Genomic DNA, 16281 nt, shown 5'->3' on the forward strand with positions numbered 1-16281 from the left:
CAGGCATCCTGATGAGTCCCTGGGGGTCCACCATCTGCACTGCTGCCACCCAATGGCTCTGTCACAGTTGGCAGACTCTCATCCAAGCTGTTCATTAGTACCACCATGACTAATGTCTTCCCTGTGTGTGCTGTGGCTGCTTCCCTTCTTCTGCTTGGCCTTCTGGGCCTAAGTCCTCTTGTTGTCTAGCCCCCACCCCACACCTTACTTGCTGATGTCACTGTCCACATCCTCCTTTATCCCAGGAACTCCAGAATCCAATGCCACTTTAGTTCACCCCTCATCTCATCTGGAGAAAAGCCCTGACTCTGACGAGGATCCTGGTCTAGTTTGAAGATAGCAGGTCTGTGTTCTCCAGAGATTCACAAGCTGGAAGCTTGGTTCTGAGAGGGGCAATGCTAAGGTGGTGGCACTTCTAAGAGGTGGGCATAACATGTGATTATCAAATAACTGACTTTGAGAGGTGCCTAGGAGACAAATAGCACATCTCTGAGTGTGTCTGAGAAGATGTTTCCAGAGAGGACTGGATCACTGAGGGCCCTGGCCTAGACAACAGTTTCATCCATTGATAGACTCAAAATGTGGACAGATTTTTGGGAAGTGGTAGAACTGTGAAAGGTGGGGCATTGTTGGAGGGAAGTAAATCACTGAGGCACTGGCCTCTCTCTGTTTCTCCTCTCTGTTTTCTGTCTGCCATGTGGTGAGCAGCTCTGCCCTACTACACCTTGTGTACCATGGTGTTCTGCCCCACTGCCCAGAGCAATGGGGATAAGCAATCATGGGCTGAAAGCCCTGAAACCATGAGCCAAAGTTAGTCTTTCCTCCTTTTAATCATTTCTCCCAGGCACTTGTCCTAGTGATAAACTCTGATGAACACATAACGCGAAGTAGCTAGAGCAGTGCAGATGGGATTGATGGTAACTTGTGGGACTGAATTATATTTAGCAAGAGCAGGTTGTTATACAGTGAGGCCTCTCCACACTCTTGGCCCTTATACATCATCCCATATCCTTTCGGCTTCTCCAGTCTCCTGTAATGCAGCAGCCAAGGGGACTTCCCTCAGATGCTGGGCAGATGGACCCTCCTGATCGTACATTTCCAGTCTCCCAAATCCTTTTTCTCTCCATAAGCACTCAGCTTTGGGGATTTTGTTAGAGCAATAGAAAACGGACCAATGAGAGCTGGGTATCCACTGCAGAAGTCCTGTTTTCCTGTGGTGGACAGTCTTGTCAGCTGTTATTTGGGATCCTTGCTGTTTATAAACATTCCCTGATCTTCCCTCTCTCACCTCCTCTATTTCTCATCCCAGGGGGAGCTGGCCTGCCACCTCTCCTGTCTGCCCCTCATCCTGTGCTGCTGGTCCCTGGGATCACTGCTTCATTGAACTCTCCCTGTCCTTCCTGACATGGCATCTGCTCTCTTGTCCAAAAGGTCCAGGTAGAGCCTATGCCAATCTGGGCATGACCACCAATGCACAGTTTGCCTATGGCCAGCTTCCTACCTTCTGGAAACCATAGCTCATATCTCCCTTACCCTGGCTTTGGGCTCTCAAAGCTGGTCCTCACTCCCCCTGCTTGGCCACTCATACCATGGCACCCTCTGTTACTCTGTCCTATCTCTCTGCTAGGTTTGTTTCTGCTGTGATTGGACCATCCTTCCAATTTCCCTCCAGACCATAGGGAGCTTTCCTGAGAGACAGGAACACATTTTATTCCCATGGAAATTCCTTCCTCCACCCAGGCTGTGCAGGGTAGGGACCAAGTGATTTCAAGAGCAGAACAGCATGATGGTGAGGTGCCAGTGTACACGGCTGGAGTCAGTAGCAGATTTTGCGGGAAAAAAAAATCAGCTCTTTATTAATAATTACTGAATCTTGCCACAGTTTATAAATCACAGGGGAAAACAGAGCAGATTAGTCCATACATAATTTAATGCTCCATTTTAAGGGAATAACAGAAGAAATTTAAAATGGAATCGACCATAATTTATGCTTGATTTGGTTTTTTTGGGGGGGTTCTTTTGAAACAGGGTCTCTTTGTAGCCCCAACTGGCCTGAAACTCACTATGTAGACCAGGCTGGCCTTGAACCCACAGAGATCCACCTGCCTCTGCCTCCCAAGTGGCGCGCACCACCACGCCCGGCTTAATTTATGCTTTATTTGTATTGGTGGAGTCTCCATAGATAGTGGAATCTCTGAGATATCGCCCATCATTTTTCAAGTAGCCAGGACATTTAGCTAAGAGAAATATACCCAATCAGAAACACCCAATGTCACATAATCACTGTGGAATCACTCAGAGGAAAAGGAACCACTTTTGACCAGTGTTCTAATAACATCTACAGACAGCCTAGGGGCTGGAGGTGCCCAAAACCATCTCTGTGCTATTGAGGCTCTCAGCTACCTTGCAAATGAGCCAGTGGTCTAGAAGCTGAGGGCCACCATGGCAGTAAGGTGCCACAGAAGAAGAAATCACATGAGTTGTCTTTACGTGCTATGAGTTTTTGAAAATGTTTTGCATAGTATCAACCTGTACTTAATCATCTCTTGACACCCTCTTCTGGGTCTTAATCCCAACCCTGGTCACCTCTCAACCACCAGCCTATTTTTTTTTGTCTATGTTGTGGAACCCAAGCTTCCTGGGACCCTGTAAGTAACTGTACTCTTCTCACTCTGGCCACCCAAAGTAGATGAACTTGAGAGTCAGGAGACTAAGTCCTGTGGTGAGGGCCATTGAGGAAAGGGGCAACCCTGGAGGTGGCCAATTAACCCTGGGAAAGCTCCGGTTTCTGGTTGGGCATATAGGACCTTCCCAGCCTGGGAAGGTCAGAGAGTACTTACTGGTTTGAAGCATACTTACTGGTCTGTAAAGTATTAGGAGAGCCTTGGATGGAAGGAGCTGTGTGAGTGCAAATTACCATCATTATTACAACTTCCAGGCAAGACAAGACTTACAACCATAACCCCGCCTTTTGCCAGGAAGGGCCCCACCTTTGAGAGCTACAGTGAAAAATAAAGTCGGGAGGCTACCCATCTCCTATCACTCAAGTTTGTTACCTGTGTAATCTTCCTCATCCTCAGGAGTCTCAGCCTGGGATGGTGACCCAGCAGCCTTGGGAGAAGGCTCCAGCTCCAGGACTGACAGCTCCAGCATCCGTGAGCGAGACTGATGGGAGCTGAAGGTACGGTATGGGTGTTCCGCTGTGCCATATAAAATGAGGTTCCATTCTTTCAACTTTCCTGGAAGGCACCAAAACCAGTTAACCTGGGAAGCTCTGGATGTACCTGCAGGCCTCAGCCTGTGTAATAGCCTCAATTCATCACTCATAAAAGCATCAGGTGCTGTTCAGCTTCTCTTCCCACAGCAGGGCACTGCTGTTACCCTCACTTCCTGCTCACCTGCTGATCAGGTGCATCTACGGCTTGGGCCACATGCTGCTTTCCCTGACATCTCCTTTCTGCAAGCCAGGAGTCCTCTATCCTTGTGCTGCCCCAGGCTTCCTGATCTGCGGGGAGGGGTTTCAGCTGATTTGAACACTCTGTTGTCCTGGAGGTGTTCTTGGTACCCTGACTGGTCCCTCTTCAGCCTTCTTTGAAGATGCTTCCTCCAAGACAATGGGTACCTGCCCCTCTGGGGATATCCAGTGGGTAAACTGGGAAGCAGGCCTAGCCAAGAGCCTTGTTCCTTGACTTCCCATGGGATACGAGGTTGCACTGAAGGGCCCTGCTAATTGTGTCCTCCACCCCAGAACACAAGAGGACTTGGTCTCAGACTTGGGGCTCCATAGCCAACCCAGGTAAGAGGTATGGGGTGGGGAATGAGGATGGGGGGGGCGGGAAACCCAAGTGCTTATAGAAGCTAAGGAAGAGAAAATGTGCTCCCAGGCAGGAGGGTGAATGGCAAGATGGGGCTTTGTGGGAGGGACATGGAATAGGTATAGGGAGGCCAGTGTTTGACAACAGGGCATTCAGCCTATGATGGGAGTAGCAGAAGCCCTGTGCCATCCTTTCCCTCCACGTGGAAACAGCAGCTTTGTATCTAGGTCTGCTCAAGAGTGAAGAGAGACAGAATGCCTAACCTGAGATTCCCAGATGCATTTGTGTGTGTGTGTGTGTGTGTGTGTGTGTGTGTGTGTGTGTGTATGTGTTCGAGTGTGTGCTCTCCCACACATGTGATGCTGGGCATTGAGTTAATCCCCACACCTTCAGGTGAACTTCTGGTGTCATGAAAGCACTGCAAGTCAAGTAATACATGTCTGTGTCCACCTTACTCACAGGTCACCTTTTTGGGCTTTCTTTCCCTTCAGCAGCATCCCCTGCATTCAGAGCAATGGTGTTTAGTAGGTCACCAATATCCTTTGCACAGATGAGGGGCTGGACTGCATTCAGTCTTTCAGCACTCAGGTGAAGGTACTTGCTCCCTCTGTCAGCACTCATGTGAGGGGCAGCTCTGACTCACCATGGGATGCCCTCCCCCACATTATGATGCAGCAAAAAGGTTTCACCAGATGCAGGTAACGTGCTCCTGGACTTCCTAGCTTCCAGAAGCATGAACTACAGAAACCTCTAATCACTGTAAATTGCACAGCCTCGGGTATTTTGGTATAGCCACATAAAACAAAGTCCTTGCTCCACATCAGTTCCTGCATTACCTAAGGCTGGCCTGACTTGGACAGCATTAGAGGATGGAGGCAAGGTCCTTCCACTTGAAGAAGCAGACCTTTTCCAAGTACACAGCCTTCCTGAGGGCCTGGTTTCTCTAGATGCACAGTGGCTCATCTCCCTAACACATTTCACAGTTGCACTGTAAGTGCTTCACGGGACTCCAGGTGCAGAAAGCCCAGTCACGGCAATGGATCTTCATCTGTCCTCAACTCCTTAGGGTCAAATTAAAGCTGTATTTCAAAACCACACAGGCATCTGGGCTCTTTAACTGCAGAGTGATGAACTGTGATTAAGGTGGGAGTGTTTGACTGAAGGACAGAGATCGAGAGCTCTGGAAGCTATAATTTGAGCTAAAATTTATTTCAATCCTATAGGATGTCTTCAAAAATATCCACAAAAAGCCTACTCACTGAAATTAGATTCTTATTTTTGGATACAGTTTTAGTAGAACAAACAAAAGGAACTGCTCTGCCCTCAGGATCAATAGTGTCTGGTATGGAGGGGGAGAGAAAAGAAAGAGTTCCCAGGAAGGAGAAAGGAACAGAAGGGGAGGCTGGTGTGGAAGGGAGATTTCATTTATATCATAGCCCCTTAGACTGATTTTTCTCAAAAGCACAAGCACATAGCGTATTTCCTGTTCATGTATATAAATTTAAAAAGCATAATTAAAAAAAAAACCTATAAACAAAGCATCTGCATGGTCAAAGGAGATACACTAAAAAAAAAGTGGAATGTGAGGCTTTTGTTTCTAAATGAGAAATGTAAAATGACAGCCCCAAATCCAGAGCTATAAAAGTAACACAGTGAAACTTTCCCTCCCAGTGGGTGACTAGAGTTACTCAAGTGTCCTTCCAGGAATAGTTTGTCTGTTTATCTGTTTGTTTGCAGTTCCGGGATTTGAGCACCTAAGGGCCTTGCACATTCTTGGCTAGCCCTCTACCACTGAGATACAACCCCAGTCAAGGATTTTAGTCTTTGTGTGTGTACGTGTATGTATGTGTGTGTGTGTGTGTGTGTGTGTGTGTGTGTGTCCATAGGGCCACACTGGATGGATGTCTTGCTCAATTAGTCTTCAGTTTATTTTTCGATCTTTTTTAATGATTAAAAAAAAAACTTAGTTGAGGTATCGTACATTTCATATCACAGTTTTTAATCAAATTTTTACCCCCTAACCCATCCATATGCTCCCACTGGACCTCATGCATTCCATCATATATGTTAAGTCCTATCCAGTCAAGCATTTGTACCCAGACATCCTTTGATGCAAATTCATCCACTGGAGTCAACTTACCTAGAGATCATTGGTAAGGCCTACTCTCCCTCACCCAGTAGGTAATCAGTCTCCAGTAGTTCCCAGACTAGGGCCAACCTGCCAACCATTTCCCTCGCTCCACTCTGGGCCCGAGTCTGAGTCTTCTTTTTGAGTCTGAGTCTTCTTTCTTTTTTTTTTTAACTGTATCCTCAGTTAACCTTTAACTCACTGTGTAGACCAGGCTGGCCTTGATCTCACAAAGATCCACCTGCCTCTGCTGGGATTAAAAGCGTGAACCACCACACCCAGTCACCTTATTTTTTGAAAGATTTATTTATCCATCCATTCATTCATTTACTCAATCATTCATTCATTTAATGTGTATATGTTTGCCTGCCTGAGTTTATGTGCACTGCATATGCACAGGAGCCCAGTGAGGCGAGAGGAGGGCATCAGATCCCCTGGAATTGGAGTTTTATACAGTTGTAAGTTGCCATGTGGGTGCTGGGACTCAAACCCCAGTCCTCAGTAAGCACTCTTAACCACTGAGTCATCTCTCCAGTCCTCCACCTTATTTTTTCAGACAGAGTCTTTCACTGAACTTGGAGCTGGCTGATTTGGCTAGATTGACTGGCTAGCAAGCTCCAGGGATCTGCCCATCTTTACCCTCCCCAGTGCTGGGTTACAGATGCATGCTGAAGCACCTGGGTTTTTTAAGTGCTTGGGATTCAAATTCAGATCTTCATGCTTATGAGGCAAGCAGTTTAGTGATGGAGCCATCTCCTCAGTCCCTCAAGTGTTTTATTCTTATCTAAGCAGATATGAACATATATTCTGCCCCATCCCCTTTATTAACATACCTTGTAGCCTGTGCTGTACCCTGCTTTTTCCATTAGCTATGCACTGTGGAGGTATTCCCTTGCTGCTCTGGTATTTCCCTTGCTGTTTTACTTAAACAGTCTTCCACAACCAACATTTAGGTTGTTTCCAAATCTTTGCAACTGTACACAGAGCTCTAACTTTGTGATGTAACTTTGGTCACACAATGCAGAGAAGGGGACACAGTCTGCATCCCAGGCCTGCTCCCTACTGGTTTAGTAACTTTGGGCAAGTTGCTGAGTCTCTGTTCTTCAAGTTCTGCATCTATGGAGGAGAAGTGATAACAATTCTACAACTTAGAGAAGTGCCTTGCATGCTGTATGCTGTTTTGTTTTGATGGGATCTCACTATGGATCCCAGGTTAGCTTGGAACTCAAGCTCCTTTTCTTGGCCTCCCGAATGCTGGGACGACAGGGGTCCCACCATGCTCAGCTCATTTCCTGTCTTTGTAAATTGGACTCCCAGGCTACCTTCCTGGAAGCAGGATCCAGCATCAAAAGTCGCGGACCCCTCAGGGCCTGGCATAGGATCTGGCCTGCCAGTGTGACAACTCCAACAGCTTCACTGTGCATTTCTCTGCTGTGAGTTGAGCACCTTTAAAATGAAGAGGGAAATGCTTTTCTGATTTGATAAAATCAGAAGCAATTTATAAGCTCAGAAATTTACTAGAAATACTTGCTCAGAATAAATTATGTACTCTTGCTCTGGTGTGTGTTACTGAATATGTTAAAGCTGTAATGAAATGCTTCTTCTAATCATGTAGTTATTAAAAATTAAACAAGAAAATAAATTATGAATCTTCGACGACATATCCAAGCACATCAACGCCACATCTGCAGCCAGCCCAAGTGAAACACGTGGTGTTTTGCTCACACCTGGCTTGTAGTTTTCGTTCCGTCCATCTGTAAGATACTTATGAGCACCTCTAAGAGCCCAGACAGTGTGATAAGAAAGTGTGGAACTGAGAAACAGCAGGGCAGAAAATGAGTTGGCAGGGAGAGAGCCTCTGGGCCACAGGAACCCTGCATGTGCCCCGACAGTACAATTCCCCTTCTAACAAGTATGATTCCCAAAACTTGTCCTGTGGTTACACGCCAATTCCGAGTGCATGTCTCCCTTTTGCCTTGTACTTCGGTGCTCTTTTCACTTTCCTGACCAATGGAGTCACTGTTTTTCCTGGCTTCAAAGACATAAAGACAAACATAAAGACTTTCCAGGGCTGGAAAGATGGCTCAGAGGTGAAAAGTACTCGCTGTTCTTCCAGAGGACCTGAGTTTCATTCCCAGCACCCATGTCAGGCAGCTCACAACTGTCTGTGATTCCAGCTCCAAGAACTACAACATCCTCTTCTGGCCTCCATGTGCACCTGCACTCATTTGCATACCCTCCCCCCACATACACGTAATTAAAAATAAAAATAAAATATTAAAAAATCCAGACAACCATTCCACATTTAGGGAAAGAAGGGGCTGCATCAAATGTGAGGCAGGAATTTGAAGCTTTAAGAAGTTATTTTCTGGTACTTACAGGAGATAGATTATTAAATACTGAAGCATATAAAGAAGGAAATAAAGATCATCTCTGAGGCCTTTGGTATGTTTTTTCAGGCTATTTTCTATGCATATGCATTTTTATGTAGTATGTCCCCTCCTGGCTCAGTACTGCATGGTGTTTGCCACCCTCAGGGATTATTTATTAACTAGTTCAGTTTTCAGGGAAATGCTTTTCTTACCCAGGGCATCAGCTTCAGTATGTGCCAAGAGTCTGGCATACAACTGACAGTCAGTAAACATTTGCCAAATGAGTAAATTAACTAGCTAAAAATATCAGGGCTTTTTGAAAGAAAAATATTTCACCATATGAATGTAACCATTTCTTTGTGTGTGTGGCAGGGGGTGGAGGATGTGTGTGCATGTGTATTTGTATGCATGCGGGAGCAAGATTTCAACCTTGGGTGTTGGTCCTCAACAGCCACCCATCTTGCTTTTTTGAGACCAGGTCTCTCACTGGCCTGGAGCTTACCAAGTAGGCTAGGCTAGCTGACCAGGGATCCTGCCTGTCTCTCTTTCCCAGCACTGGGATCACAGGCATGCACCACCATGCCTGGCTTTTTATGTGGGTACTGGGAATTGAACGCAGGTCATCATGCTTGGATAGCAAACACTTTGCTGACTGAACTATCTTTCCAGTCCTGTAAACTTGTCTTTACCTAGTCTCTTAGTATGGATTATAACAAAACATTGTTCTACTTCTCTCTTTTAAAAATGAACATACTTGCTAGAAATAGCACTTACAACAGTCTAGAAAACTTTCTCTGCACAGATTTCCCCAACAGAACCACTAGGTAGGAGACTAAAATAGTTTAGGCTTTTATCATATAATGCTAGATGCCATACACTGTCATCACATGATGCTGGATTCCAAAACGCCAGGGGGGATATCTAAGGGTCACCTGGGACTTCTGTTCCTGTAACAATCCTGCATAGGGTCTCCCAGTGCAACTGAGTCAGTCAGGCCTGACACCAGAGACTCGGCAAGGCACATCAAGGCAGGAAGACCTGCTCCATGGCTCTAGTCTTCACACCAAGTTCAACACAACCCTCACCAACTACATGCCTCCTCACGCGTGAGGATGTGACTCTCTGGGCCAACTACCTCCACATTTGGCTGTTCTCCAGAGGTGATGCTCCAAGATGGGCCACAAGGAAGAGAAGGTGGACCATATTCAGGGCTACCTCATTCCACACTCAACTGAACTGTCACCTAGAGGCAGTTGTAGGATGTCGGCCCTGCTGTGGACAAAGCATTTCAACAGAAGCTATGACTCCTCAAGATGCTTGGCAAACCTGTCCTGTGGCAAAAACACAGCTAGTAACAATCCCTTATTTTCTAGAAGGTGGGGGGCGGAGCCTCAAAAGATGTCCCAATCAGAATTCTTGGACTGTTTTGACATCAGATTCCTGAGATTATAGAAGAAAGACCTTCAAATACATCTGCTTAAACACTGGGGCTGCAGTGGCAGCATGCTGCCTCCAGATGTCCAGGCAACTGTAACTGTGAGAGGCCAAGGATCACTAGAGCTAATGCCACTGGAGGCTGCCAACCAACTGTTGGATCTCCACCTACTATCTTTAGCAAGTATTTCCCCTTGAATTAAATTCCTAACAAGCAAAGAGGATTATTCCTATTTTTCAAAGAAAGAACTCGAATTAAGGGAGGACTAAGGTTGAGTCTGCCAGTAGGAAAATGCCAACAGTAATGAAGCTTTCTCTACAGAGTATTTTGAATTACACATTAAAAAGGCCTAGAGAGAGGAATTTATAACCAGAGACAAAGCCAGTCACAGTGGGAGGAGGTTTTGTTGGAGCGGCACTATGAATTAATAGTTCAAATTCCTAGGCTTTCCTGTCCATACAGGAAGTTACTAATAATTAAGACTTTATTAATTCTCCCCCACAGCCCCAAACTAAAAGCATGTAGGAAGAAATATATTAGTTAAAACACAGCAAAGGAAAAGGGGGCTAGAAAATCAAGTAAATAAACTTCAATTTAATGTGCCAGTGAATGTTTGTTTTTTTTTTCCTTCTGTGATCCAGGGTTATATTCAAGTCATAAAGTTTAAATGCAAAGGTTTAGTTGGAAAGAATGAAGAAGGGGCCCCTATCTATTTATAAGAATCTACTAGAACACCTTGAAAGGTCAATTTTATACTGTGCGAATTATAACTCAGTAACTCTGTTATTCAACATACTGTGCATATATTATATCTACACAGCAACAGCAACATTTACTTACTAATCTAACACATAATTAAAAAATGCATTTTAAATCCTCATTATGGCAAGAGGAAGGAAGATAAAGGGAAATGAGGCAATGGTTTGGGAAGGAGGTTAAGGAAGAGGGCCCATATGTGTCTCACCTCCCCACCCCCTGTGCACATACATACCCATGAGTGCATATACATGCACACATGCACTCCCAGAGACAAATTCAAGAAAGAGGTCATGCAAGAGTTTTCCCCAGGATCTTATAGACATAAACCTCTTGAAAGGTGGTGTTTCAAATGCCAAAAGAAGAATCTAGAAGTTCTAGACTCCAATTTTCTGAGTGAAGCATCTGTAGGAATATGGTCCAAGACTCATTAGTGGACACTGGGAACTGCAGGTGGCACTGTTCCCTGGAGATGCTGCTTTTCCTCTATGTTCACACTTGTCTTGCATTGTGGCTGTAACTTCCACAGTCTGAGGTACAACAGCCAAACTAGTATGAATTTACTTTTCCTTTTTCACAATTTTATGGATGGAAAAGCTATTCTTACTGTAACCAACTCAACAAGCTCGGTACGTTGTTTTCTTAGTTAGGTCAACAACGTTCACCATTACACCTAAAGAAAGCACTCAGTGGCTCCACTTTGGTATATCTGAATTGCCAGCCTCACTACGTTTGGGCTTTGGGGCCGTTATTCATTAAATGAGTTATTTGAATACAAGAGCAGATTAACTGAGAGTTAATCTGATAACCTAAACTAACAAGAGGGTAGTGTATTCAGTGTTGATAAACTGGGCAAGGGGAAGAGTCACACCACGAGCTAGATGGAGGAGGATAGGAGAGATTTCATCACCCTGCTCAGAATAGCATACAGTTGAAAATGTATGACTTGTTTATTTCTGTAACATTTCATTAACTATTCCCAGGGCATGGCTGACCACGAGTAACTGAAACCAAACGTAAGGGTTTCAATGTGAAATGTCCCCCATAGGCGTATGTGTGAAACTTGATCCCTAGCTGGCGGCACTGTTTGGACAGGTTACAGAACTTTTAGGAGGTGGATCTTTGTTGGAGGAAGTACATCCCTGGGGGCGGGTTTTGAGGTTTTATAGCCTAGCCTCACTTGCTGTTCTCACCCTGGTTCCAGAGTACAAATGTTATGTGATCAGCCAGCTTCCTGCTTCTACAGCCATGCCTTCCCCAACTGTTGTCATGTCCCTGCCATGTTGGACTGTATCCTCTCTGGGATATGAGCCAAAATAAACCTTTTCTCACCTAAGTTGTTTTTGTCAGGGTATTTATCACAGCAGCAGAAGAGAAACGAATACACCAAGTAAAGCAAAACTGTGGCTGTAGAGGAACTACTGTATACACAGGGTGAAGAGCAGAATGTCACTCATGTGCACAACAGCGTGCACCTAGCATTTTCTTAGTAACACCTATCAGGTTTGACACTAGAGAACTATCTTTTAATTAGTTAATTAATTACTTAATTTTGTGGTGCCAGGTGGAACCCAGGGCCTTGCAAACGCTAGACAAATGCTCCACCTCTGAACTACACTCCCAACCCCAAGATCCTTTTTTTTTTCCTGGGGTGTGGAGGTTGAGATAATATTTCACATAGCCCAGGCTGACTTTAAACTCACTATGTATCTAAGGATGACTTTGAATGTCTTGTTCCTACCTCCCAAGTACTGGGACATGTGCCACCATACCATGATGGAATACTATCTTAAAATTAGCAAATTAAGAGTTTGAAAAGTCAGAAGTCGAATAATAGTTTGAGGTTTGCAACACACAACACTCCTTCCTTTATTTCTCTCTTCCTCTTGGGGTCTCAACATTCCACCACATAGAGCTTCCTTTAACACTGTGAGCAGCTTTTCCTAGCTTTTAGTACTGTGTTCCAAAAGTTCACATGCTGTGTCCCAGTATTTTGACTTCAGATTCCTGATGCTTTCCCACTTCAGATGCTGAGAATCCAGTTTGCTTACACCACCCTGAACACACTCATCTCCTCACCTCCCTTCCAGTATTTTTCTAATACAGGACCTTCCTAGGCCAATATTTAGCATTTCTTCTCTCCCCTCATATCATTTTGCAGGGGCATTTCCTCAAGTTTATTGTCTGATTTTCTTTTTCTTTTTTTTTTTTTTTGACAGGGGCTCACTCTGTTGCCCAGAATGGCATTAAACTCATGGGCCCAAATGATCCTCTGACTCAACCTACTGAGCGGCTAGGGATCTAGGGATATGCCTCAACTGGACCCCAGCTGGACCCCAGCTTTCACTTTTTATTTCTGCCTTGTATTTAAGTTTTTAAGGCATTTATCTGGATTTTCCAATGCTCTTTTTAATAATGCAGCAGCTGGTTCCTGCATCACTGCTGAGATGTTTTCTCTTTCTGACTGTAGTTTTCTGAAGTTCCCTTTCACTGCCTGAATTCTTCCTTTTTTTTTGCCAAGTTATTTCTCTGTTAGAGTTTGCTTCCACTTTAATATTGAATAACTCCCTCAAATGCCTGGTCCTTAGGCATCCTTTCATATTTAGTAGTGAGTCGATAAAAAACTGATTGGAAGTTTTCCTGTGTTCCTGGAATATGGAAATGTGCTTTTTTTGTTTGTTTATTCATTTTGTATACAGAAGGCTTGCTAGCTTGTATAATATGGGAAGGGAAATGTTATAGTATACTAGTAGGCTTAGATGTAAATAACATTTACATGGTAAATGCAAACCTTTTCCATTGAGAACAACAGAGCAGATGAAAGTGCAGTGTTTTGAAAGCACTGAGATCATAGACTGTAGAGATGGCTCAGTGATTAAGAGCACTTACTGTTCCTGCAGAGGACCTGGGTTCAATTCCCAGCATCCACATTGTAGCTCACTAGCATCTGTAACTCCCATTCCGAGGGATTTGATACCCTCTTCTGGCCTCCGTGGGGATTGCATGCATGGGTACACTTAAATACACGCAGACAAAGTACTCATATACGTAAAACAGAAATAAATTTAAAAAATAAAGTGCTGAGCTTAAAAAAAATTCTGCCAAGTAAAGATTCCATATCCAATAAAAAATAAGTTGAAACAAAGACATTTGCAAATATACCAAAGCTGAGCAAATTCACTGCCAGCAAACCAGCATGACAGAAAATGGTAAGGGGTTGGAGAGACGGCTCAGCAGTTAAAAGCACTGGCTGTTCTTGCAAAGGACCCATGTTTGGTTCCCAGCACCCACATGGCAGCTCACAACTATCCATAACTTCATTTCCAAGGAATTCGACACCCTCTTCTGGCCTCCATAGGCATTGCATGACACAGAGGCATTTATGTACATGCAGGCAATACACTCATACACATAAAATAAAAATAAATGAAATTTACAAAAAGGGAAGTGGTAAGAGAACCAAACATGGTGGCTCACATCTATGACTCCAGTATTCAGGAGGCTGAGGCAGGAGGAGCAGGAGTGCAAGGCCAGCTTTGGGCTATATAGTGAGATCTGTCTACATAAGAGTTGAAAAAATTCTTCAAGCTGAGGGGAATGATACCAGATGGGAATTCAGATCTATAAATAAGAAGAAAAAGCAGCAATGGAAAAGGTAGATCTGTAGGGAAATGAAGAAAAGGGTGTTTTCTTTCTCTTAGCTGACCAGCAAACTCCAAGAATCCTCCTGCCTCTGCCTCCCCAGTGCTAGGATTACCTGCTTGTGCCACCATGCCTGGCTCTTGTTTTTTTTTTTTTTTTTTTCATGGATATTGGGGATTGGAACTTAGGTCCTCATGCTTGCTTGTCTCTTAGTTTCTTTAAGGGACAAAAGACTGCTTAAAGCAAAATCAAATCCCCCCCCCCATCATTGAAAGATAGAGTTTGTAGTGTACACAAAGGTGAAATATATGGCATCCTAGAGCACAAGTGAGGGATGGAGGAGAGGAATTATGCTGCTAGAAGGTTTTTACATTTGTGATGTGTGAAACTATTTAATGTCAGTTCTAACTAAACTGTAATAAATTAAGAGTACATTTGTAATCCCTAGAGCAGCCACTCAAAGTACGGCTAAAATGTCAATATAGGAAATAAAATGGAATTCTGAAAAACATTTTTTTCCAAAACAAGGCAAGAAAAGAAATTGTATTATTTTTAAAATACAGTTGGGGGCTAGAGAGATGGCTCAGCAGCTAAAAGGACTGGCTGCTTTTGCAGAGGACCAGGGTTCAGTTCCTAGCAATGACATGGTGGCTAACAGATGCCCTTAACTCCAGGTCCAGGAGATTCAACTCCATCTTTTGGCCTCTGAAGGCATTGTATGACATGGGTGCACTTATATACATGTAAGCAAAATACTCATAACATGTAGAATAGAAATAAATAAATAATCATTTTAAAAGGGCTTCATTTAAAAAGTATGGTGAGATTTCATTTGCTGATACTTAGGATTTTTGTATTTGTGTTCTTGAGTGAACTGGCTTAAAATTCTGCATTCTCATAATGGACACTGGGATCTGTGACCTTATCAAATTAGTTTGGTGCAGTTTCCCTCTTTTGCTACTGTCTGAAGAATTTATGAAACATTTACACTATCTTTCATTTAAATGTTTAGTAGAATTTTCCAGAGCTTTTATCTGCCTTGAATCTTCTTTTAAAGCAGGGCATGGTGGTACATGCCTTTAATCCCAGCACTTGGGAGGCAGAGGCACGCAGATCTCTGTAAGTTCAAGGCCAGACTGGTCTACATAGTGAGTTCCAGGCCAGCTGCAGCCACAGAGAGATGCTGTCTCAAAAAGACCAAAAAAAAAAAAAAAAATTATAGAACCAGTTTCATAAATAGAAAAAAATTTAACTTTTATGTCAACTTGTTTCAATTTTATTAGGTTGCATTTTTCCCTAGAATTTGTTCATTGCAGTTAAGACTTCATTTTTTTCTCTTGTCAGAAATTATTTATAACACCCTCTTTATGTTTCTTGTTTTGTTTTGCAGCACAGGGGATCTAACCAGGGTTTTGTACATGCTAGGCAAGTGCTACCATTGAGGCATGTCTCTCTAAATAATTATAATGCATTCAGTCTATAATAATGTTCTTTTCATTTTTTAAATTGCCTAGTATTCTCAAGTTTTTTCCTAAACTGATCTTCCTAGAAGTTTATTTTTTATTTTATATATATAAGTGTTTTGCGTGTATGTATATAATTGTACTTGTGCAATGCCCATGGATGCCAGAAGAGGGTGTTGGATCCCCTGGAACTGGAGTTATGGGTGGTTGTTAGCCACCATGTGGCTGCTGGGAACCAAACCTGGGTACTGTACAAGAGAGCAGGGCTCTTAACCACTGACCCATCTCTCCAGCCCCAAGGTTTATCCATTTTATTAATTTCTTCCAAGTCCTAATTTGTGGCTTTTTAAATTTTATGTTTGCCTTTTGTCTTATTAAATTCTGCTACTTCAAAAATCCTTCCTTGTGTATTCTTTGAATTTACATATTGTTGGTCTTTTTCTATCTTCTTAAGTTTGATACTTAACATAACACTGGAATTAGAAATCAAAATAAAAAGGTAGATGGGTGTGGTGGTGCATGCCTTTAATCCCAGCACTAGGGAGGCAGAAGCAGGCAGATCTCTGTGAGTTCGAGGCCAGCCTGGTCTCCATAGTGAATCCAGGACAGCTGGGGCTACAGGGAGACCCTGTCTTAAAAAGACCAAAAAATAATAATAATAATAATAATA

General features: G+C 43.6%; 1 protein-coding gene across 1 annotated transcript in view; it reads right to left on the bottom strand.

Moving 5' to 3' along the window:
- The window catches only part of Pcsk6 (proprotein convertase subtilisin/kexin type 6), a 197901-nt gene that overhangs the window by 20552 nt on the left and 161068 nt on the right, over positions 1-16281 (bottom strand). The window contains exons 14-15 of the mRNA XM_029554306.1: positions 3057-3239; positions 2860-2898 (exon numbers count right to left, since the gene is read on the bottom strand). Coding sequence (XP_029410166.1) covers positions 2860-2898; positions 3057-3239 — 222 coding nt within the window. The remainder of the gene's footprint in view (positions 1-2859; positions 2899-3056; positions 3240-16281) is intronic.

Source organism: Nannospalax galili, unplaced genomic scaffold (assembly GCF_000622305.1).
Source record: "Nannospalax galili isolate Female #2095 unplaced genomic scaffold, S.galili_v1.0 scaffold124, whole genome shotgun sequence".
Taxonomy (NCBI): domain Eukaryota; kingdom Metazoa; phylum Chordata; class Mammalia; order Rodentia; family Spalacidae; genus Nannospalax; species Nannospalax galili.